The sequence below is a fragment of the Polypterus senegalus genome, chromosome 2, assembly GCF_016835505.1.
Source record: "Polypterus senegalus isolate Bchr_013 chromosome 2, ASM1683550v1, whole genome shotgun sequence".
NCBI lineage: Eukaryota > Metazoa > Chordata > Cladistia > Polypteriformes > Polypteridae > Polypterus > Polypterus senegalus.
Genome location: NC_053155.1, coordinates 86,018,974 through 86,045,377, shown reverse-complemented (window position 1 = coordinate 86,045,377; position 26,404 = coordinate 86,018,974). Strand labels below are relative to the sequence as shown.

Genomic DNA, 26,404 nt, shown 5'->3' with positions numbered 1-26,404 from the left:
TTTTAAAATGAGTTCATCAAGAACACGGGGACAAAGTTGGAAACTTAAGGGTAAATTTCGCACAAACATTAGGAAGTTTTTCTTTACACAAAGAACGATAGACACTTGGAATAAGCTACCAAGTAGTGTGGTAGACAGTAAGACGTTAGGGACTTTCAAAACTCGACTTGATGTTTTCTTGGAGGAAACAAGTGGATAGAACTGGCGAGCTTTGTTGGGCTGAATGGCCTGTTCTCGTCTAGATTGTTCTAATGTTCTAATATAACATCCGCGACAGAGTGAAGCCACAAAAGTCGAAGCGTGATATAGCGAGGGATTACTGTATACATTTTATCAATAAGGTTTGATTCTACCATATCATTTTACATAATAAAATATTGGCCTGCAATATTGTACTGCTAAAATTGCATTAAAGCATTAAATCTTTAAGTAGGGAACATCAGCTCCAATTTTTAACACCAAAGTGCATGTTCACCCAGCTTCAGAACGTTGTATTTTAATCCCAGCCTGATCACATTCTGTGTGGAATTAGTCACTTTTCCCTGAAAATATCTTTATTTTCTTTTTTTCTCAGGGAGCTCAGGTTTTACTCCCCATACACTAAACACTTGGGTTAAGTTACGCCGATGTCACTTTGTATGATGTTTCGTTGTGGGCCATGTCGGTTCCCCTGATGGTTAACAGCATGTTGCCCTGATTTACAAAGGGTTAACAGCTGCAGGGAGTTCAGCAGCAATCTCTGCTCTTAAATTCCTTTTTTTCCGTTTTGTTATGGTATGTAAAATATGAGACCTCAGACGAGCTTCTCATGTATTCGTGAGGCTCAAAACACGTGTGTTTCTTATTCCTCATTGTTAATTTTATTCATTATACCTCCGGATGAGCATTCATTAGTTGCACCTCTTCAACCAACTAGTTAGTTGCAGTCATTAGGTATGTGACATTAGACGATAGACTTGACAGGAGTGCACTGGCAGCTGCATCTGACTGTCTAAGATTATGAAAATGAAGGCTACAACTTAAAAAGTCGTCTAATGAGACACAGCCAATAATTGATCACAGTATGGGTGACTGCATATTATGATGGAATGTCTCCCCATCTGTAACTTGCCAACTCATGTTGGATCCCATGTTGTTCCCAGGCCATCTGGCAGATATAATCCTCTCAGCGGGCACTGGGTCTTCGTTGGGGTCTCCTCTCAGCTGGTCATACCTGTAAAACCTCCACAGGGAGGTGTCCAGTAGGCACCCACTTATGGTTTGGTGCTTGTAGGCAATGCTTTGTCCCAATTCCTTCTCTGACACAATTGGAAGGACGTCCAACACACTTTTTCTTTCTTTGTTCAGAGGCTGCTGTCCTTCTTCATTCTAGTTGCATCTTGTGGTTGTGGACTCTCCTGCAGTTTGATTTTGAGGTTTCACACACAGTTGTCTACTTTTGCCATCATAAAAATGTTTTGATGATCAGTCAACTCCTGTCTTCAGCAAGACGAATGTATTGCTTTATGTGCAGCCCCTCTTGCTTGTGCACCTTGCTTGATTTTAACAAGATTTGTACTTTCCACGGCACCCTCATCCATCTCCATTATAGATGGTTGTCCATTATTAATGCCCAGCACTAGGCTACCATTCATAGTAAAAGGGATCACCCCAGCCTTTCTTATGGCCACATTTTAGTTAACAAGGGGTCCTGTTATGGAACAGACATCATGTTCAGGCTGTGAACACTGAAATCATATAAAATAACACAGATCTTGTGCTTGCAGTGCGTTATAAAGGAAATCGTGGACATTTTGCCAACCTTTTGGTTGACAATTGGTGCAAAGTTTTGCCCACTGAAGTTAAGAGTTGTTGAGTTATTTATCGTTGTTCATTGACCAAATTCTTACTGTAAATGGTACATCATGGAGACATCTTTGCATGTCATTTGCCTGTGATTTTTAAGTCTTATCAGATGAGACACAGAAACTGCATTCCAAAAAGAGGGTGGCCCTGTAAGGAAAATTAACACTTTAGCTGAAGTTAAGAGAGTTTGGCAGCTGCTTCTTAAGCAAAGCAAACTGGGTAATGCCAGTCTGTCCTACATTATTGTAGCCTCTGAACTGAGCATGTGGTACCTTTTTGGAGGACAAAGCAAGCTTCTCCACTAAAAGCTAAATATATTATTTGGATTGAGAAAATGTTACATTAGCAAGTCTATTACCTGTATTACCTGTATGCATGGAGGCTGTGCTGTAGGCTATGCCTTTCAAAACAAGTTTATATTTCTGTGTTGTACTGTGCCGCAGGCACATGCCTAAACGCTAGTAGTCGGTGTTAGTAGCACGTAAGAAAAATGAACAATCCATTAAAGTGCAGGCAGTTTATGCCCTCCAGGATCACTGCTCAATCTTGCTGCACATTTCTGTATTTGTCCCTCACATTTTTCCACTTTTTCAATCTTAAAGACAAACAAAAATGCGTTTCAGGAAATGTATAGTTACCAAACAGACCAAAAGCGAGTTTGTAGGAGTTTGTGTAGGGGTTTTGAGGAGGTGTGTGTCAGGTTATGTCGTAGGTATGAGATTGGCTAAGTGTGTGACGACATACCTACAGCGTAGGCTTGACACAGAAGTATAAATCAGCCTTAATAAATGGCGGAATTCTGATAGGGAGCATCAAGACTGAAACCGTTGTATTTCTGGCTTTGTCACCCCTTCATCCTAAGCATCAAACTACATCTACGAGAAATGCAGGAAACTGAGCTTGAGCATCAGCTGTAGGATTCAAGGTGCTCAATGCCCAGGGCTTAGTTAAGGGGCACATTAATGGGTGTGTGATGCAACATTAATTGCAAGTGTCATAATCCCTCCTTTTCCATGTTACATCTGCAATCTTTGTGCTTAATATTTTGAAAACAGGCTCTATTCAGTTCTGTTTACACCAATGTTATATGTATGTTTTTGTGTAGTTTATATGTTATACTTGGAAGTTTCAAGCTTTCATCTTAGCTTACATTTTAAATGTGTTGCTTTTGGTTTATATTTCTGCCAAGCCATTTTGGTTGCACATTGTCATGTTCTCCTTATCACATCATTTGGATCTGTGAAGTCACTGTCCAGTATAGTATGCCTTGGTGGATATTCCTTACAACAAATCCAAGTAGGCCCTATCATTAGGCTTCTCTAGCATTGACTTCCATTTCGTTCTCTTGTACTTCTTTCTTGATTTTGCACCTTTGGTTTTATGCAGTTCGATTTTTTGACTTCTCTGTTTTGATCACTAACTCGGTCCTGGCCTGTTCTCTCAGCTCACTGATTTTCTCACATTTCTACCTTTTTGTTCAGATACATCTTGGGCACCTTATATCATAAACAATGCCTAACTACACGCTTTCATTTTTTTCCCCAGAATCTGCTTAATCGGAATTTTTAGAGAGCCACGGGGGGACTAAAGCCAATTCTAGAAGTTCTGAGCACAAAGCAGGAACTAATCCCAGAAGCAATGTAATTAATAACTGGACATACTCACTCAAATATTCACACACACCCATCTGTCTATACATTTCTCAATCTGTTTATCCAATTCAGGGTCATGGAAGGTTGGTGTCTATCCTGGAAACCTTTTATGGGAACGAATGCTGGACAGGATGTTATTCACACACCCACTCTTACTTGTATCGGTCCAGTTTGGAGTTATTAGTCAAACTGTCCTGCATATTTTGACGATATGGAAAGAAACCAGAATATCCGGTGAAAATCTATTTTGAACACTGAGACTAGGCCATAATTTGAATTCAGGATTCAGGAGCTTACAGATGAGATGGCAGCAGGAAACACTGAGTCACTGACCCATTCTGGAATACAATTTTATTACATTTTTTTTAACGTACCATCACATTTGCAAGTAAACAGTATCTGTTTTCTGTATGTATTGCTGTTTTAATTCCTTGTAAAGCTGCTTTGTACAGCATTGTTTTTCAAAGGAGCTATATATTAAACTAACTTGAACTGTTTGTTCGACTGAGTTTGATCGGTTCTGCCATTTTTCCATGATTAGCTAAGTTTGTAATTATGGTGCATAACAGGCCTTATCTTTATTGCATTTTGTCACTCGCCTCAAGGTTGAGCAACATTAACAAATGGCAGTCTCTGCACAAATCCTTTCTGACCCTGTTTATGATTTATGGGTAAACTCTCACTCTGTTGGCTGGACCTCTGAAAAAACTCATCTTTGACAGCACAACGTTGATGGCAGAGTCAGCGTTAAACTCCATAGGTGTGTACCTTTGACTGCTTTTCAACTGCATGTGTGTACTTTGGTTTCTGATAACTATAGGAAAGAGGAATCAGCCTGAGGCAAAAAGGTGGGATTTAAGCTGAGAGTCACAGAAGATGCAATGATTTTAAGCTACCAAACATGAAGAGCTTTGGGTTTTGCTGCTCAGCTCCTTCTGCTGAAACTGGCTGTAAGAGCCAGCATTGTGAAGATAAAATCTTGTCCCTTGTGCTGCAGGTCATTGATGACAGACAGGGTCTTTGTTGCCTAAATCTAGGGATGTTAGCTTGTCCCATTTTCCATTCATACACGTATTCCCAGTTATACTCAGTCCTTAATTAAGGATGTATGTCTACTTCACCTATTGATCGCAACATAGGGGTCATCAGCTTTCATCCTGCAGGGGCTTCAAGTTTTCACTGCCATCATTCTGCTGATCGGAGACTCATTCCTTCTTTCAGCTGAACAGTTTGATTAATTTGGCATTTTGTTTTGTAGCTTCTGCACAGCTCTTAATCTTTATGTTATATGGCATCTTTTGGAACAGTCACAGATCTCTTTACAAAGTAAATACAGGTCACAATTATGTGTACAAATTTAATAAATTTGTATTCAAATTATTGTGGACAAATTTGTTGGTACCCCTTCACAAGAAAAGAAGAACCCACAATTATCTCTGAAATAACTGACAAAAGTAATTGGTACCTATCATTGTTTCTTCTGTATTTAACAAGAATCAGACATTGCTTTAGAGTTTTATTTCAGCAGAATATTTTCAAATAATAACATAAATGAAAAGGGCATGGACAAAAATGATGCAATCCTTTAGTTAATATGTTGTTTTACAACCTTCAGAAGCAATCACTGTACACAAGCGATTCCTGGAGCTCTCAGTGAGACTTCTGCACCTGTCAACAGGTAGTCTGGCCCACTGTTCCTGAGCAAACTCCTCCATCTGTGTCAGGTTTGAAGGGGGCCTTCTCCAGGCTGAATTTTTCAGTTCATTCCATAGATGTTTGATTCAAATCAGAACTCATAGAAGGCCATTTCAGAATAATCCAGTGTTTTCCTCTTAGCTATTCTTGGGTGCTTTTAGCTGTGAGTTTTGAGGCATTATCCTGCTGGAGGACAGAGTTTTCTGATGCTAGTCAGTAAGTTACGCTCCAGACTCTCTTGATAGTCTTATGATTTCATTGTTCCCTGCACAGACTCAAGGCACCCCATGCCAGATGCAGCAAAGCAGCCCCAAAACATAACCATGCCTCCTCCATGTTTCACAGTAGGTATGGTGTTCGTCTGTGGACATAAAGCTGTGACTTGCCAAAAAGCTCCAGTGTTCTATTTTCTGTCTAAAGGACATTCTCCCAGAAGCAGAAGACTTGTCAATATGCATTTTAGTAAATTCCAGTCTGGCTTTTTCATGTTTTTCTTTCAACAGTGAAAGTGACAGATGGTGTGATCAAACACTGATAGACCTTGACCTTGGAGTTCAGCTTGTATTTCTTTGGAAGTTGTCTTTGGCCTTTTGTCTACTAGTCTTACTATCCTGTCCATTCTGGAGTCAATTTTCCTCTTTCTGTCCAAGGTGGTTGGCTACAGTCCCATGAACCTTAAACTTCTTAATAATAATTGCAACTGTTGTCACAGGAACATCAAGCTGCATGGAGATGGTCTTATAGCCTTTGCCTTTAACATGCCTGTCTATAATTTTCTTTCTGATCTCTTCAGACCACTCCTTTCCTTTCTCTGGACCATTTTTAGTGTGGACGCACACTGATACCAAACAGCAGAGTGACTACTTTTCTCCATTTAGGCTCAATGACTGATGGAACAATTGGAGACATGTGTAACATGAATTCAAGAGACCAGTTAGTTTGAAAAATTACTGTAATCCAATTATTTATGATCTTTTTCGGGGATACCAGTAACTATGTTCAGGCCATTTTAGAATATCTTTGTAGAATAAGCAAAACATGATCCCTTTTCATACTTGCTTTGCTTTGCTTGATGACATATCAAAGACATGCAGGTATACATAGGACAATTGCTTTTAATTTAATCACATTTCAGGAAGCATAAGGCACTTTTTCAAAGAAGGTGGTACCAGCAAATTTGTCCAAGCCTATTCCATGTCACACCATTGTGACATTTTGACAATGTTGTTCCTTTAAGAACCTCTGTTCACTGGATAAGTTTTTTTGTTCTTTATTTCGCATTAAACAATTTCTCATATTAGGAATTTGTTACTTTTCACATACCCCTTGGGGTCAGAGCGCAGGGTCAGCCATTTTACAGCGCCCCTGGAGCAATTGAAGGTTAAGGGCCTTGCTCAAGGGCCCAGCAGAGTAGGATCTCTTTTTCAGTGACAGGGATTTGAACCAGCAACCTTTGGGATACCAGCGCAGGTCCTTAGCCTCAGAGCCACCACTCCGACTTTCTGTCCTTCTTTTGTGCTTCTTGTTACTTTTCTTCTTGGAGCTATGGAGGAGAAAAGAGATGTTATTGTTGGTGTTGGCGTCCTCTCTTACCCCAGTGGAGTATTGCATACCTTACCTGAGCCTGGAAGGTGATCCTCAGGCATCCATGCATGACAAAATATATATTGTCCTGACTTGTCATTGAGCTTAATTTAATTTCACTTAGTTTCACTTCCACTACTCCCTTTTTCTCTTTAAAATGCAGGCCTCTTTTTTTAAATTTGGTCATGTTCCCCCAAGACTTGCCATAATTCTGAGAGGTTTTTAGGTTCTTGCCCTACCCTTCAAAAAATCCATCTTTTTCAGTGAACCTGTTAAAACTGGTGCTCACCGTTTATTTCCCCCATCTTATCACAACTGGATTTTAAGACCCTGGGTGGCCTCTTTGACAGCTCTGCTCTGTTAATGTTATTATATCCAAGGTGTGAGATATGGCCGGCCATTCATCCCGGCCAGTACCTCCAGGCCACCAGATGGAGCCCCTCCTTGCAGCATAGATGTGCCCCGAATGCCAGCAGGGAAATATGGACCGTGGAATTATAATGTACAGCCCTGCTAGGTACCAAGGGGGCCGCCAGGAGTCGCTGCAGGGAGGCCCAGGTCCCATATAGCCCGGAAGTATTTCCAAGTCATGGGAACGGAAGAAATTATATACTTCCGGGCTGAAGAAAAAGAGAAGTTTTTACCTGACCCGGAAGTGCTGGATGATCACATGGACTGAGGGCTCGGAAGCACTTCCGGGTCGAGAACTATAAAGGACTGTGGGAAATCCCAGACAATTGAGCTGAGTTGGGAGGCAGGGTGGCTAAGCGTCTGGGAGTGGAGGATTGGATTATTGTATTGTTTATTGAGTATTTGGGAGTGGAGGGTGCTTTGTGCACATTATTATTATAATAAATCAATTATTTTGACTTTTATCTGGTGTCTGACATGGTGTCTGAGGGTTCAAGAGAGCGAGAGAGCCCTTAATCTATCACAGAGGTCATCCCCTTACTATCCAACTTTTTTTTCTTCTGATTTCAATTAAGATCAGTCCTGAAGCATGTGATGGACAAAGTCCTCCCTTTTCCCTTTCTTGTCACCTCTCAAAAATGCTGTTTCCAATGTTACACTATTCTAACCAAAGCTTTTTATCGCCCACTCACTCCTGAACTACCTTCTGCTTCCCTATTATCTAAGAATATCTCATTGGCCTCTAGGAATCCTAACCATCATATAGCATATGCTGATATATACAGTATGTTTAATTTCCTGCTACTATAGAGCTAATATATCGTACATCACTAAAGGTGAGCATTTTGCTTTTTGTTAATGTGGGGCGATGAAAACTGTTTAAAAGAGAGAGCAAGAATCCAGATAGAGTTCTTTGGGTAGACATCTACTTGAGTGTTTAATTACAATGATACAAAGTCCAGCACAGAGAGAGTGGCAGAGAAACAATTGCTTCTTGTTTTTAACTTAAATAGTCTGTGTCTTAACTAGTTTATACATTTTCTCAGTTCTTTTGGGATGTCTATGCCACTTTACACACCTCCCCACCATCATGTGTAATGAATCCAACAGCTACTTGTACTGCTTGTTGCTGTTGCTGTAAGAAAATCTTACTATAATGCCCTAAATGGTTAGGTTGTTAAACTTTAAACATTTTATGATGGTGTACAAATTACTGCGTATACTTTATGACTGTGTTTGACACATTTGTATGTTATATTTTACAGGTTTCCATTGGCACCTACAAACAGAGAAATGATGAGTTTAAAAAACTCTTTCGGCTCATTCCAGAGTGTGAGAAGCTAATCGTTGGTAAGCAGCCTCACCCAATACATGCCATCTCACCACAGGGATGACATGACTTTATTCCCTTAGTCATTCTAAATACTGTAAATTCTCCACAACAGCCTGTAGACATATTATATTCCATGGATTCTGGGTGTCCTCTTTCCAGCCATTGACATGTGAATCTAAATGGCAGTCATTGTGGACTAGTGTTTGGCTTATTATTACACATTGTTGTTTTCTAAAGTTACATTAACACAAGCTCAGCAGCAGGAAGAACTGTGGGCCATATTCGTTGCCACCAGGCAGAGTGATGTGTGACCATAGGTGGTCTAATGTGTGTTGGTGAAGATGTTACAGGGATGTGTTAATGTGCCTTCCAGCTTTAACCTTTGTGTTAATTTCTACTCTTAAAATTGCATCTGAGACTGAGGTGAAACTGAAACCTTATTTGCTATTCTTGTCTCCTCAGATCTTGTGGATGTGATTTATAGTTGTTAGCACTTTAAAGGGGTGAACTCTTTTTTCTAATTGCTGAACTATACTGGTATGTGTATGCATGAGTATAGAATTGTGAAGTGTAACATGAGAGTGTGTGTGTACATATCATTTACTGTTTGCTCATGCATGTCAGTCTGTGGCTGCATACAGTATATTATACAGTGTATGTACATGTGTGTGCCTTGAGTACACCTTGAGTATGTGCACAACTGTGTTCATCTATGCTTGTGTTTACTTAGGTTCAGCAATAGCTGAGTATAAATATATGTGTATATGCATTCATGTATGTGTTTTCCTACCACATCATCAAAGTTTTTTCATAGGTGATTACAAATTGGCCCCACTCGAATGAGAGCATGGATTTGACCACAAGTGGGTCCTGTGATGGACCGGTGTCTTTTCCAGGGTCATGTTGAACCTGGGTTGAATTAAGCCATTTTAAGAATGTCTCATTCATGTACTGTATGTTTATGCACAGTATATGTGGGCATTTATATATACATAGCTTATATACTGTAAGTCAACTCAGCGTAACAAATTGCCAGGAGGCCATCGTAAAGGAAGAACTGGGGGAGCAGATGTGCACAAGGCACTGCCTCCCCTGGAGAGCTAGAAGCCAGCTCCTTGGGAGTTGGAGTTTGGCACAGCCCTGTTGGGTTCCGTCAGGGCTACTAGGTGGAGCTGCAGAGTCGTAATTTGGGCTTCCACCACCCCTGGGAGTGCTGACGGACCACCTAAAGAGCTCCCAGTTGCAGCATAAAATGGACCACCTCACTTCATTCTAAGAGCCAGAGTTGGGAGGGAGAGGACAATGCTTGCCAGAGGAGTGAGGGTGGCAGAAGACAGAGAGAAAGGAAGAGAAGAAAAGTGCTGAGTGTTTTATTATTGTGCTTAATGTGACTGTGCTTATTGCTGTGGGAAACTCTTGCTTGAGGAGTTTCCCAAATAAAAAGCCTTTGTGTGTGCTGGACTTGTACCTTGCACCTGCTTGTGTTAGGTTTGGCGAGCTGGTGCACTCCTTGGTGGCCACTCTATATATTTTTTTATTAGGTACACTGGTTCAGCTGATTGTTATTGCAAACATCAGCCAATTACATGCCAGCAACTCAATGCGTTTAGGCATGTAGACATTGTCAAGACGATCTGCTTAAGTTAACATGGCATGGTTGTTGGTGCCAGTTGGGCTAGTCTTTGTATTTCAGAAACTGCTAATCCACTGGGATTCACACACACACACACACACACACACACACACACACTCCTTTGGCATTCAGAACATAATTCATTCAAATGATCATGGAATCTACATGATGCTACATACATTCTGGAATGCAGGACCATTCTAGAAATGATTGTGTTACACAATTGCTGCAACCTCCATGACTACATTGTCTGTATAAAGAGCACTTTTCACCTTATTTCAATCATTCCAATAAGGTTGCGATCCGGACACTATGCAGATCACTGAAGCAATGAAAACTTGCTGTCATGTTCCCAGGACCATTTAGGAATGACACATGCCTTGTGACATGGTGAATTATTGTGCAGGAAGTGATCATCTGAGGGTGGAAAAACTGTAGTCATGAAGGAATAAACCTGGTCCATAAGGATATTAGAATACACCTTGCAATTCAGATATTCTTCAGTGGCAATCAGGGTCCCTAATGTATGCCAAGAAAATATTTCTCACACTCATGTTGCTTGTACCAAATTTTGATACTTTCATCATTATGGTATAAATGGAACCTGGTCCAACCAAGCAACTTTCTCCATGCTACAATGTTTCATTTTTGATGCTATCATACCCATTGTAGATGCTCCTTCTTGGCTTTTGCTAACAGCACCATCACCTGACATGGTATTTGCTATTGTAACCCAAAGTTTGATAATTGTTGCATTCTGTGATCATATTCTGAACAACGAAGTTGAATTTGGATGTTATTTACCTGTCTGCTTCTGCAAATCTTGCTATTCTCCTTTAACACCTCTGATCCATAAGCTGTTTTTCTACCACAGAATCCCCTGTCACTGGTAGTTTTTGCTCTTCACGCCATTCTTGGTAAACTTTAAAATTGTTTAATGTGAAGAACTCATAACAAAGCAATTTGGAAGATGCTAAAACTATCATGCCTAGTTCCAAGTCAATAAGGCCACTCATTTGGTTCATTCCCACACTCACCTTGACAGTATCTTGATGCTAGAAATGCTGGTCTGCCTGATTTACACCTCACATCAACATCAAGTAACATGTTGTTTTTTATTATTCATCCATTGCATAATGAAGAGGACCACTCAAGTCAATTGATGTGCACAGTCACTTATGTAAAAGTGAGGAAAAGTTGAACTTCATTAACCTTACTCCTTAACCAGTAGCAAGACACAGTCAAAAATGGCTGGAGTTGGAATCAGATGCAGTGGATGATCATGACACCCTTGGTGCCTCGTCATGCTCTAAGCACTTCACAATTCCTTGCTTAGTGTAATTTCCTGCCTGTTGAAACAACTTAAGGTTTCTTCCATGCCACCTGCCAGGTGCAGACTTCATATGCTTAGGTTGTCAATCCCATGATTCACTAAGGGTAGGTGACCCGTCAGTTCCCATCACCTGGTTTAGCCTGCGCATCATGTGGCCACTACCTCATGCTCACAGCAACTTGTAGCCATGGGTGACAGCTGGGCACCAAATGGGAACAAATGGTAGAGGAGTTACTTCCAACAGAGCATGATGTGTCTCTCCTACCAGAGGTACTATGCCTCCCTGACATCCCATACACCCCCACAAATGACATATGACATGTTGAAATGTGCAATTTCTGTGACGGTTTTGAGTGTACCTAATAAAGTAACAAGGTTTGTATATGTGTTTGTTGGCAGTATGATGATACAGAGTCCTCTCTCTTATATCGTAGGCCTGATCACTACTTGCATGACATCTGTACATTCTCCTTATATCTACACACATTTTCCTCTATAAATTGAGGTTTACCCATACATGAAATAGACCTGTGGGTTGTTTTAATCAGTAAATATAAATTAGTTGGGTCCCCAACTTGTATCCAGGCAGCATCTCCCATCCGTGGCCCTTAACTGAAAAACTGGGTTAGAAAATGAATGAATGAATGCATGTACAGTATGTATGCATAAAAGTGAGTGTCCAGTAAGCATACCACAAATGTGAGGTTGGACATAATAAGTTGTGTGTGAGAATTTATTTTTCTGTGTGTGTATAAATTTGCACATATGTGTACAAAGTATTTATTGTATGTGTATGAATGTATTTGCATAGGTATAGTTATGTATATGTGTGTGGTTGTGTGTACACTTGCAATTTACTGACCTGGATAATAAAGGACATCAAAATGTTATATGTATTCAATATTTATACTGTATATGCCCTTTTTCAGTATGCAGTGGTAGATTTTACATGTATACTAGTAGAGGCCACTAGCGCTTACTTTCTTGTCTCTGTGGCTACTCTTTCTACATGCAACTAAACCTACTGTATGACAGGAGCACTGGTCTGGCTGCGACATGTAATGCCCGCGAGGTACCACCTGTTGACTCTAGGTGGATGTTTTATTTTTGTAGACTATGCCTGCGCTCTCCAGAGAGACATCTTGATGCAGGGACGGCTCTACCTCTCCGAGAACTGGCTATGTTTCCACAGCAACTTCCTTCTGTGGGAGACAACGGTAAGAAGATGAGAGCACAAGGAACATTAGCTAAGTAGACACTTTGACATTCTGCCAAGTGTGCTAGTTGGTACATATACTGTATGTGCCATTATTTACATAAATACTTACCTCACTGACACTAAGTGGATGAAGCTGGTGGTTTCTCATAAACATGATAGGAGGCTAAGAAATCTGAGACAGTCAGTAGGAGAATGCTAAAGGTCGTTAATAATATGCTATAATAATAAATCAACATGAAGCCATGAAGCAAAAATCTGGCCCTTTAGACTACTATACATTTTCAGAGGGTTAATAAAGTTTTGTTCATGTTTACCTTGACCTAGGTACTGCACATATAAGGGTCTACCCATAAAATTACTATACCGGGCCCCATAAGTACAGACTTGCCCACCAACGAAATAGACCCATACCAGCAAGAATGACCTTTATCTGCATAAGACACTTAAGTCGGGTCTCTCAGATTATTTATATGGACACCAGCCTAAAGTAAGACTGAACATTGTACGTGTCAAGCATATAAATGTGTGTGCGTCAATGCCTCTGTTCTGCCGAAGTGTTTTTGTAAAATGTTGAAGGAGCCACATTCCAGCAAATGAACAACAGTGCTTCTGAGGTTATTACCTTGGAGATTCTGATCTCCAGTGAGGTAACACCAAGGTCTAGTGATCTGGCCAATAATAACTACTTATCACATGTGTTCCACTGTCAACAATGTCACAGACAAGGCCGGACATTTTATACATTGCAGTTTCAGACAGATTTGTTTAGACAGTGCTGAGCAAAAGGAGTAAATAAAGCCAAATACTTAAGCTATCTTACGGCCTGACTGAGCAGGTGAATGCATGGAATGACTGACCTACTTCGGCACTTGAGCATCTCCACCATCGCTTTTTGTATTTGAATAAGTAATTTCCTTCGTTTAACCATTTACATTTCCTGCTTATGGCCTCTCAGAAGGACAAAAGCTTATTCATTCACCTGTTTTCTGAATATACCTTTTTCAGTATCGGTTTACAAGATGCTGGAGAGTATTTAGGAACATTCAAGTGCAAGGAAGGAAGAATGTAGGGATGGAGCAACGGAAAATAACAGGATATACTAAACTCACTCTCATTTGTCCAATTTATAGTTACCCTTTTAAATATAAAGATTTGGAAGGAACCTGTAATAACCAGAGACAGGAGGAAAAATCTAATTGTGGAACAAAAATAACACTTTATGTACCCAACCTGGGCTGGAATATATCAGCAAAATCTGATCTACCAGGCTGCAGGATAGCTTTTACCCCCAAGCTGTCAGACTCCTTAACACCATGCTGCCCTCTGGGATCTTCCACATGGCCTCAACTACCTCTAAAACAACTATTATCATACACTGATAATTTCTGTATTATCTAAATCTATTATTTATTTATTATATTACATATCTATTGACTATATTTATGTATCTAGATTGCAAATACCATACATTGCATCAATGTTCATATTGCTAACTACACGTTAATATTGCTGCTACTTCTTTGTCTTGTCTTTGCACAATGTCTTATCTTGTCTGTGTTAAAATTTTGAATTTTAATTTTAATTCTATTTTTTAATTATTTTTAATTTATTTTTTGTACTTCATGTTGTTACACTGTGGACCCTGAGCTTCACAATTTCATCTATCTGTATACTTGTTTATGGCTGAGATAAGACAATGAGACAATAAAGTTCGCTTTGGCTTTGAAAAATAACTGCTGCAGCACTGTCTTTACAAAAAAGACACACAGGTACCTCTCTGCTTAACACAATCATAAGGAAGAGTTAGGCGGACAGTTGGCCGAGGTCTCCGGGATTGTAACTTTGTTTAATCTCCTTCATGTCAATTGACTATACTTCATCAATAAATTAAGGGACAGATTATTACTGGTTTCTAATTATATTTAATCAGTTTTTACTGTGTTCTGTGTGCTTTAAAAAATCTGTATTTATATGTGTACCAGTTCTGTATTTAGTTATTAGTATAATCTGCTCTTGTATTTTGAATGAGAATTGTTCACAACGCTGTGCGCCTGCACTCAGTGAACGGCGCTATATATAATAATAAGTTGTAGTTGTATTCTTGTTTATTCTGCCTCAATTCTCTTTTGAAACTGTTTTCCCTCAATGGGTTATAAAAACTAATAGCAGCCACAGGACCAATATCAGTGATAACTAAGAAAATAACGTCAGTTCATAAACTCGACAGAGAGCACCAGTCAGTATATATGCAAGCATTTGTAGCTAAAGCAATGTAAATCAGTTTAAACTCAAAATTAAGACGTGTGACTATCAGAGGGCACTTGACCACAATAAACAAACTGGGTGTAAACGTGATAATGGCCGAATACCCAGAGCTGGTTAGAAACAGACAGCAGTCACATTTAACATTAGAGGAAATGCAAATGTGTTTCTATCCACATACAACAATCAAGTTAGTGGAGAAGACAAAAAGAATTATGAAGAGCTGTGGTAGCAGTCAGGTAAAGCTGCAGAATGTTGGCTAGCTTTAAAAAGTGACCGGGAGTGGTAGTTTAGGTGGAAAGCTGAGCAACAGTTTTATTCATTAGACTGTCATGCTGAAACACAGTTATAGAAGTGTGGCATGTCTCCCTTGTTTCACTTTTTTCATGGGTCATTGCAAGCAGCGGCGGCATTAGCTATGCTATATGTGGCCAGACTGTGCAATAACCACTGCGCTGATTCTTGGGATTTTGATTCTGCCAGCTCAATATTAGATCAGTGGCATAACCTGTCTGCTCTTTTCTGGTGATTTAGTGAATATCAAAACAGCCTTATTGTTACAAGCCACTATTTTTTCAAAGTGCCCACATGAAACAATGTTTTGGTATTAAAAGGTAGAACTACTCCCCATGACTGCTCCCCAGTTTGACATGAATTGAACTCGTAACTTTGTAGTTGCAGGTCCAATTCCTTGAGTCGTACACTATGTTGCAGCTGGAGCTATGCCACACTGCTGACAGGTAGAAATTGAAATAGAAGACATAGTGTCCCCAGCAGTATGGTCTTTCAGGAGCCAATGGTGTGAGACTTCCATACTGCCAATGATAGTTTTCCCTATCCCTTGCCGGAGAAACATCCTGACATACCTAAATCTTTTTTTCTTAGCTCTGTTCCTTGTAGAAGTGTTCTTCACTATTTTTTTGAAATGTAATCAGAAAATCATGTTTTTCATGAATATCGGCCCTATAAGACAACGTTGGTTTGATCTCATACTTCCAGGGATTTCCAGTCCTGCTTGGATTATTTTGTTCTATCCATCAGACATCCAAATTTGCAGTGCCCGTGAAAACCAGAACATTAAATGGTGACACCCACACAATTACAGAAAATGTTGGAAAAATAACCTTACAAAAAGGCTCCATTTGGCCATCATATCAGTAAAATTATAAACAAACAATAAATTAAGATGAAAAAAATATGTATGTATTCATTCCTGACACACTACCCAGCAAAGCCAAATGAATGCTATCACCTACAGTTGTATGAGCCTGATTGCTCAAGTATGTAATCAGATTTCTGACAGTAATGAAGCCACGCTACTCCTTTTTGTGCTTTTAAAGCACTTTTAACATTTGTTTTGTTTTTTTGTTTTTGGACCACTTTTGCCTAGCCCTCTGCTTGAGATCCATGTTACAAATTTCTCCTATTTTCCTATATTCCCATTATAAAAATACAAGTGTCTGTGTGTCTGTGTATATATGTGTACAGTTGCTATGTCATTCCAACAAGATGGCACATCACAAATATTTAAATAGACAGATTTTGTAGTAATAAAATGCATTTAGCTTGTTATTCCAACAGATGGTGCATCACAAATATTAAAAGCTTTTAAATCCGATACCAAAAGGCATATGGCAGATACATGTGCATTGCATATATTTTTCCAACAGGTGGTGCCTCTCAAACATTTGCAGTAATGCATTTTATTACTATAAATGTTTGTGATGTGCCATCTGTTGGAATAACAAATGAAATGCATTTTATTGCTACATGCATTACCAAATATATTCCGATAGATGGTGCACTGCAAACGTTAATGCTGAAGTCTATATTGATTACCCTCCACTTAATCTGTAATGTGATGTTTTATTTGCATATTGGCAAGATTTTTGCATCCTTCAGTTATCAATATCACATTCTCCAACCTGCCTTTAAGTATTGTAACCAATGAACTGCATCTTCTTGCATTACCACAGGGCCTCCCTACTTATTTAAACCTATAGACTCATCCAAAGGGAAAGACTGAAAATCTAGTATGGAATGTCCACTAAGGGTTACACGACAGGGTTGCAAGACCTAAAGCTATCCTGCTACAGCCTCCACCTGGATTTTCTCCATACAGACATACTCACAGGCTATTATCATTTCTTCAGTAACATCTTCACTGCAAATTTTACATTTACAAAGACATGCCTGATCTCCTGTAAGAAGCTCAGTTAAACTTTTAGCAAACTGTGCCTGGTGATCTGTAAAGTCCTCCATGTCCCCCATTGTGTAGTATCCCATATAGCCTCAATTTTGGAAGATATACATGACTTCATTCAAGGCAGTGTCTCCTTTGTTATCTGGTGACCCTCGTTAACAGTCTGTTCTGCTGTGAGGCCTCCAATCTCTTTGTACAATGTCCCATATAGTTTATGTGTTGAAATGTCAAGTGTACAATCTTTGACTACCACCCACTAATGGCTTTCAATCTCAACCGAATATCAGGGAACATAATTCCCTGGCTTGACACACTCCATACAGAATCTTTGGCAAGTGACTTAAGATGTCCCTTCTTTGGCCAAATGTTTTGCATTTTTCAGTGGACTGTCCTTTCCCAGAAATACTAGTTGTAGTTACATGTGGTTACATGACATGATCAATTCTGAATTCTGTCTAGGTTTATCTGCATTGATCTAGTTGCCACCAAACAGTTGGTGACATGTTTACCAATGTGAAGCCATCCATTTACGAGTTTCTAATGAATCTTGGTGAGAGCTGAAATACAGGACTTTACGTTTGAAATACCATTAATTAGTTTTTTTCATGTAATTGCTGTACAAAAAATTGTACTGTATTTTTATGTTGCTGCATTTTTAAAGAGGATGGTGCCATCCTGAACTCTGCTTGGCAGATGATGCCCAGACTAGGAGTACCTCATGGCAGCCTTTCAATTTGAAAGTGTGACAGTTTCTCTCTAAGTCTTGAGTTATGTTTATGCTGAGACTTCTGTTTTCTATCACCTTTCAGCTCACAGTTGCTCTTAGTGATGTCATTTCTATGACGCGGGAGAAGACTGCAAGGCTCATTCCCAATGCCATTCAGATTGTAACAAGCAATGAGAAGGTGGGTGTCATTGAGCAGAGATAATCAGTCATTCAAAATCCTTGATGGTTACTCCTGGCTGTGCAGAATTCTATGTGTTGTATGACCAATAACATTTAAAAAATTGTTTCTATTAAACATTTTATATCATGCAATGTACTACTAAATTATCAGCAAATTGATTATCTTGAAGTAAAGGACCCCTTTCTAGATCATAATGAATCAACTGAGGGGGACTTTTAAAAAGAGTTACCAGGAAAAGGTGAGTTTTGGACAGGCTACACTAGATCACTTATCTCGGGTGAGTCTCTGGATTCTCCTGGAATTCAAAGGTATTTAGCTGTGGCACACTAAAAGTATGACAATCTAGAGAATCTAAGTGGCTTTCTGGTTTTAGATGGATGTTTCTCTATTCAACTGGAAGATTTCACTGTACTCTATACGCATGACAGTAGAACTACTACTACTATTATCTTCAGTAATAGCATTCTGAAAGGCTGCATTAAAATCCAAAACTTTTTCATTATGGTTCTGATGGCCTTGTATGGCTGCTTATTTTGTTTCTACACAATGCTGTAGATGGAGATCATATCCTAGATCCTGCCTAGATTAAAGTCATTACCTGTCGCCCTGGATTTCATTATACAACAGCATGTAAGCTGCACATAGGAACTGACAAGGCCTCAGATTTGAACCTAAAATCCTGGAGTTGCGAAGTACTAGCTCCAAATACTGTGCCACTGTACTGCATCCATTCTATAATAATCACAACAATAATAATAGTAATAATAATAATAGGCACTGAACAGTACACTATTGGGTCAGGTCAGGTCAGGTTGGGGAGCATGCACTGGTACAGCACATTACAGCACTCACCACATGACGAAACAGCTTGGGATCATGTTTGGCAGCCCCCCAGGCAGACACGCCGTCTAGTGTCCCCCAAACCCCCGCCACACTGGGAAAGAGGATCCTGTCCGCTATATCACTCTTGGGGAATTGCGCCACATGGCTGTAGTGCCGTAACGGATGCTCCCTCATAAGGCAGATAATGTGCTTCATTCGGAGCTTCAACACAAAGTCATACCAGCGGTACCCAAGGATTCTCCGAAGAGACACAGTACCAAAGGTGTCCAGTCTTCGTCTCAGGTCACTGGATAGCATCCATGTCTCTCAACCATATAGCAAGACGGAAAGCAACAGGACAGGACTCTAAAGACTTGGACCTTCATCCTTTTGCATAGATATTGGGAGCGCCACACACCCCTTTCCAGTGACCTCATAACCCCCCATGCTCTCCCAATCTGTCTACTGACGTTATAGGAAGAGTAACCAGAGACATGAAGGTCAATGCCGAGTTAAGCAAGCCTCTCGATAAGGTCAACTCTCTGTCCGCAGACAGACACACTGCTGACGGCTGTGCCTAAGAGGTCATTAAAGGCCTGGATCTTATCAATACAATACAAAACAATGCAATTTATTTTTTTGGCCCAAAATCACACAAGGAGTGCTGCAGTAAGCTTTAAGAGGCTCTGCCATTTGACAGCCCCCAACCTTGACTCTCTAAGAAGACAAGGAAATACTCCAAAAAAATCCTTATAGGGAAAAAAAATGGAAGAAACCTTGGGAAAGCCAGTTCAAAGAGAGACCCCTTTCCAGGTAGGTTGGGCGTGCAGTTTATGTCAAAAAAAAGGGGGGGTAAATACAATACAATACACAGAACAGAACACAAGTAATCCTTAATACAATACAATAGTATAATAGAAATATTATAAGTACAGAGCAGAATTCAACAGTAGATGATATCACATAATAGGATTGGTCATCAAGCTGCCCCCCAGCCCCCAACATTGGCCATTCCACAGCTGAGTCAGCATTGGGACAGCCAATCCGATGAAAGGACCCCTCTACCCTACGATTCCTGTGATCCTCAATCATAGATAAGTTTTCCTTAGGCAGGCAAAACAACTTGGCAGTAGGGCAGTGGCAGCAAGTGCCACATCTGAGTACCGAGAAGAGAATTAGGATAGTTGTGGGTTAGTAAGTAATTATAACTATCATATTATGTTTTAGTGCTAATGACTAACATCAGAGATGCAGTATGTACAGTTAATCAGCAGCTTTAGTCAGGATATGCTATATCTCTCTTAACATATCTATGCTGAATCAGCTTTAAAAATTGCAGTAAAGAATTTCCTAGTATGCATTTATACAGATGTTCTTACAAATATCTTAAGTGTTTTTGTTACTCTGTCTTGGTAACATTATTAAAAACTGACCGACCTGACTGCAATGGACTTGCCTTGTATTAAGGTTGCTAGGGTAGACTGTGGCTCCATTTAACTCTGTAATGAAAAATTTGGATTATGGAAGTAAATAGATGGATGGACAATTGATGTGGCTACCCATAGGTTGCATCTTAACGTAGCCATGGCAACGGTGCATCTAGCTTTTGTGAGGCTTTCAGTGGCATTTAGCCCAGTGCCTGCAGAGTAACTTCGGGCTGTAGTACTCACATTGGTTTGTTCAGAAATTAATGCCAATAATATTCACACTAATTAAATTGATTTCCTTGTTGTCTCACTGGAACTCCTCAAAGGCAGGTGGTTCAAAGCTTTAAAGTGAAATGTCCAGATTGCATGTGACTTTGTGCTGGGGTGGACTAATGTTCCATTTAGGACTATTATGTTTCTTGGAGCCCATGCTGTTGGGATAGACTCTGTCCCCCTGCAACTATGAGCTAAATAAAATGGGTTTTAAAGTGTATGGATGAATGAATGGATGGATGGAGGAAGGAAAGACTGATAAATCCTTTAACATAAAAAAGTCGATATTATCTCAGTGGTATCCTATAAGCTGTGCATTTATACTATAAGTTAAACTCCTTTTAGCTGCATTTATGTATTTTTGTGTTCTTCCTTTATTTGTCTACAGCTCTCGCCTGCTGTAACATTTGTGTCACTGTACTTCTAATGCATACTTCCCAGGATGAGCAAAATAAAAATGCTTGTCTACAATATGTGCACTGTAAGTTATTTCACAATGATAACCTGACTTTGGAATGCTTTTCATTGTAGTATTTCTTCACATCCTTTGCTGCAAGAGAAAGAAGCTATCTGAACATCTTCAGGATGTGGCAGAACACACTACTAGATAAGGTGAGTACAATGCAAATAGCAGACCAGAATGGTCCATTTGTGATATGCTGCTCTCTCACAACTCTCACAACAACAGTGGGTGGCAGTGGACTGTTTGCTGGCATAATGGGCAGTGGATGATAAATTGGCGAGCAAAAGGTACATCATAAATGTGTAAGGAAAATCTCTCCATGTACAATCTTTGCCTTAGACATGGGTTCACACAGTTTAGATTGACAGAAGTGTAATTAGGGTCTGGCATATTATTCTTGAGTCCCTCTTCCTTTGTGGATAGGATATCTCAGTGGGATGTACTTAAGATAGACCAAAGATTTTACAGTAGGGGGTGATGCAGTAGGGACTGGCAGTTGTCAGCACCATTAGACAGATGTATAAGGTTACCTGACCAGGAGATCTATAAAAGATAGGAACTTGGCACAATAAGATTTTTCCCATGTCTCTATGGGGTTTTTTAGGTTTTGTGCTCTGTGAGGACAGCATTTGCTCCAGCTCTAAATTTTCTTACAGTCTGATTCAAAAAATGAAATAATGGATGGATATATTGGCCAGAATATTGATTTTCATTTACAGTAAATTGGATGTGAGAACCCTGTCATTTCTGCATTATTTTTCTTTTTCACTATTTTACACTTTTTTTTAATGGTTGCTTGATACACTCTACATTAGATCTGGGTCATGTTTTGATGTCACTAAGAGAGGAGTTTACAGTTTAAGTGATGGTCATTACACACATCATTTGTCCAGTGAAAAAAAAACCTTTGTGAGGGGCCATCCATCCATATTCTTCATTCAACCTCTTCATTTAATTTGAGGCTTGGAAACGTGAAGCCTGCTCGGGCTGCATTAGGTGCAAGACAGGGACTAGTTTTGGGTGGGGCATCATTCTATCACACAGCACACTTACACACACACACACAAACACCCTAACTCACATTGAAATATGGAGGGTAAATTCAAAGTTTCAACAGAAAGCCCCTTATAGATATGGGGAGAAAATGCATGACTGGTACCAACAGTGACCAGGCTAACCACTGTACTGAATCTTTGTGCCATCCATTTTATGTTAATGGGAGCTGGACTTGTGTTACATTTTGGATTAATACCGAACTGGATAATTAGATAAAGTTGCAATGGTTTGTGTGAAAGTTGGTATAGACTTACTGGAACTAAAGTTGCTTCACGGCACAATGTGTACAGTACAAGTCCGAGGAGACTATGATCAAGCTTTATAAAGTTGTGGTGAGGCTTCATCTGTGCACAGTGTTCATCTCCAGGCTATACAAAGGACATAGCAGTGCCAGAAGAAGTTCAGGGAAAAGTGACTAGACTATTCCAGGGCTACAGGGGATGAATTATAAGGAATGATTTAAAGAGCTGGGACTTTTCAGTTTAATCAAAAGTAGATTAAAAGGTGACATGACTGAAGTGTTTAACAGTTGATGGGAATTAGTACAGTGGATCAAGACTATTATTTTAAAATTAGTTCATCAAGAACACAGTAGGAAAGTTGTTAAGGGTAAATTTCACACAAATATTAAGAAGTATTTCTTTACACAGAGACACTTGGAATAAGCTAGCAAGTAGTATTGTAGATAGTAGGACTTTGGGGACTTTCAAAATTAGACTTGATGTTATTTTAGAAAAAGTGGAAAGGACTGGCGAGCTTTGTTGGGCTGAATGGCCTGTTCTTGTCTTGATTATTCTAATGTTTTAGTATCCTAATGACAACACCAAGAAAACTTTAATAGAGCAAGTCATAGACAATACTGAGTCAAACATTGTGCAGATTTTGTACCCCATCATAACTTTCCCATAAATTTAATTAGCTTATTTTAAGCTAAGAAAACAATGTCCATCCACTTAAAATATTTAATCAACTTTCCCTTCAGCAGTGGGCACATGAAAGCCAACAACTCATTACAAATCTTGTAGGATAAAGATAGTAATTGAACTCTACAGCTACTTTATGCACATAGTTCAAAGGGGGCAATAGGGTTTTAATATTTCCTGTAGTTATAGTCGGGATTAATCTGAGGAGAGATGCTGTACAACACCATCCCTTTTTAAACAAATAAGCAGCAATGCAACTCCCTCTTACCATCCTTTTGGAAAGAATGCATGCCCTTTGTGATCAAGTTCACCTCATCTATGTATCATGTATCTTTCTGTCTGCCATCTATTTTCTAACTTGCTTTCCCAGGTTAGGGTCACAGGGACTGGTGTATGTTCCAGCAGCAATAGTTGGAGTGCAACTCCAATCCAGGGGACACTCATGCACATGCCCATGCTTCCATTATTTACTCCCATTTTCATTTGAGTTACATTTTAAGCAAGTTTAATTAAATGCCACGTCAGGTATGAAGTCACTCCACCTTCTTAATTATCATCTTGGCACACCCAACTGTAGAATGACTCTAAAATCTCAGGGATGTGCCTTCACTCCCCTGTTACTCCCATATCCCTCCCAAAATGTCTAAAGACATATCTTTGGACTTGCCAATCCAATGAAATTTCAACAGAAATGCTTTGCTCCGTGTGGTGACTACTTGTAATTGGCTAAGGTCATCAGCATTTAATATGTGGGCGAGGAGCAGAACAGCAAGATTTGATGAGGACCGTGTGGCAACATCAGTGCTTTCTTAATAATCAAAATGCAGCAACAGCAGTATACAATTGAAGCTTCTCTGCTTTCATAGGTGTGTTGAATCAAATCAAAGCTGACTCAATTATGCTTACAAGGCTCCAAGAGTTTTGAGCTTACTTGGTTGACAGCAGTTTACAATTATTACTGAAGATGAAGCCTCTGAGTCCAGTACATTACTTTTATACATACTCAAGGACTGAACTTTACCTAATCCCATATGCTGCATCCATTGGGAAGTAATATGAAGCCATAATCAATTAAAACTTCATATTGCTGAGGAAAAAGATGATTCCCTCTAAAGTCTTTATGTAGGTCCAACTCTTCAGACATCATGAAAGGATAATCACTCCCACCCATGTACAGCACCATTGACAAGAAATCATCTCACCACTCAACTGAGTGTAAAAGTCAACGCATTTGAATGAGTTGTGACAACTCGATCCACATTTTGCAAACCTGCAACACTGGATTTGCTACATGCAGTTAAGAGTCTGCATAGAATGAGAAAAAAAGAAAGTTGAAAAGCTAGTTTGACTAATTGAGAAGGTGACATTTAGTGTGGGCTACAGCCTTTCCGTAGGAATGAAAAGGTATCAGTTTACTCTTTAAATAAACTGCCCTGTGTGATTTATTTTGGCATCAATAGTTCTAGCTTTGTTTTGCAGTATATAGTATGTTTTTAAAATTCTGTGTTGGTCTGTGTGATGGAGAATGGACTATATAATTAATATAGCCCTTGTTTAGCAGCTCAACACAACAGATGCATGCAATTGCTCGAGAAGCATCATACTGATGCTAGCCACTGTTGGTATCCCTTGTTTAGCCTTTTAAGTGTAGCAGGTAGTAGAAAACTGTTCATTACAGTGGTAAAGCCTACTAGTACATGATACTGTATATAACACACACATCTGTAAATAGTGTAGAAAATTGAAATCACTAATAATAATAATAAATTTTATTTATATTGCGCTTTATATTTAACAATCTCAAAGTGCTACAAAATAAGAATTAAAAACAAACAAGATAATCTATATAAATAATTTAACAAAATGCCTTTCTAAAAAGATAAGTTTTTAGGTTTCGTTTAAAAGCATCAGTTGACTGTTGGGCTCTCAGGCAATCAGGGAGAGAATTCCACAGCCTCGGCACCACTGAAGAAAAGGCCCTATCATCCATACTGCTAAGCTTAGTTCTGGGAACTTTAAGAATGTTAGTATGCACTACTGTACTCAAAGACTCATAATTGTGGGAGAGCCTAGCTTTTTCATTAATCATTTTTGTAATAGAAAGAAAATACTGTTTTCCATTTTAAATATATACTAGGGGGCTGTGCCCCATACTCGCTTTGCTCGCCCACCCCACAACCCCCACCCCCGGTGGCACACTTAACGCTAGCCACTTCGCGTCTCTGCTGCTCACGTTGTGAAGGGGGGGAGGGGGGGCGTGATGATCATTTAAAAGCCTGCACAGCAGCTGTCCTTTTGTCTCACTTTCATGTCTCGTTGGACGTTAATGTGTGTCCGTGAAATTGTTTGTAAGTAGGGCGTGACATGCAAGAAGTCTCGTGGGACTTCAAAGTGTTTCGTTTCTCTGAGATGATCACATCTTGACCGAAGATTTTTATATATATATAAAATATATATATATATTTTTATATGATGTATATATATATCCATCCATATTCTAACCTGCTGAATCCGAACACAGGGTCACGGGGATCTGCTGGAGCCAATCCCAGCCAACACAGGGCACAAGGCAGGAACCTTGTTTTCTACAGGGAGGGACAATCCGGATCCGCGTCCGTGGCAGGAGCACGCCGGGCCACGGGCTGTCGGCAGCGCGATGGTGGCAGCAGAGGAGGCTGCGAAATCGGAGCCGCTGCGGCTCGAAGAATCGCCACAGCTGCGAAGCTACGAGGAGGCACGTCACCGCACCCAGAACAGGGGAGACAAGATGGCCGCGGGCCGGATGTCCCGCCCGCTGACAGGCACGGGATTGGCCGGTGTGTCTTGTGTGCCCGCCAATGATTGGATGGAGGCGGGACCAAGGAATGCCAGTCTCATGCCTAGGAGAGACCCGATTGGGCCAGAGGGAGTGGCCCAAAAGAGGCAGACGATGAGTGGGGCTGATCGACAGGTAAACCCACTGCCGTCTGCCTCTCTGTTTCCGCCAGCGTGAGACGGAGGATCAGTGCGACGCTGGAGCCTTTGGCAAACAGGACACCGCGGGGAAGGTAGGTTGTGCCGTTCCCGTAAAGCATAAAGGAGGATCTGCCGAACATGGCCGCGAGGAGGACCGGCATCAAGTAAGCAATCCCCCCACAGCGGACGTGACGGTGCAGACGGTCTGCAAGGCGAGGAGAGCGAGAACGCAGAGGCTGGCAGGATCGGGGCTGATGAGTACCCTGGGTCCTAGCACCCTGCGCTCCAAGCCCGCAGCAGTCTCCTGTCGCTCTGCATGGACGCAGACGGGGCTGGATTTAAACTTTCGCCATGTTCAGATCCAGACCGTCAGGGCGCCCAAGAGAAGGAGGAACCGAGGAGTGAAT

General features: G+C 40.2%; 1 protein-coding gene across 2 annotated transcripts in view; it reads left to right on the top strand.

Moving 5' to 3' along the window:
- The window catches only part of gramd1c (GRAM domain containing 1c), a 105,492-nt gene that overhangs the window by 38,031 nt on the left and 41,057 nt on the right, over positions 1–26,404 (top strand). For both annotated transcript variants that reach the window (XM_039744098.1, XM_039744099.1), the window contains exons 3-6: positions 8,453–8,537; positions 12,600–12,703; positions 17,980–18,075; positions 21,132–21,212. In XM_039744098.1, the coding sequence (XP_039600032.1) occupies positions 8,453–8,537; positions 12,600–12,703; positions 17,980–18,075; positions 21,132–21,212 (366 nt within the window). The remainder of the gene's footprint in view (positions 1–8,452; positions 8,538–12,599; positions 12,704–17,979; positions 18,076–21,131; positions 21,213–26,404) is intronic.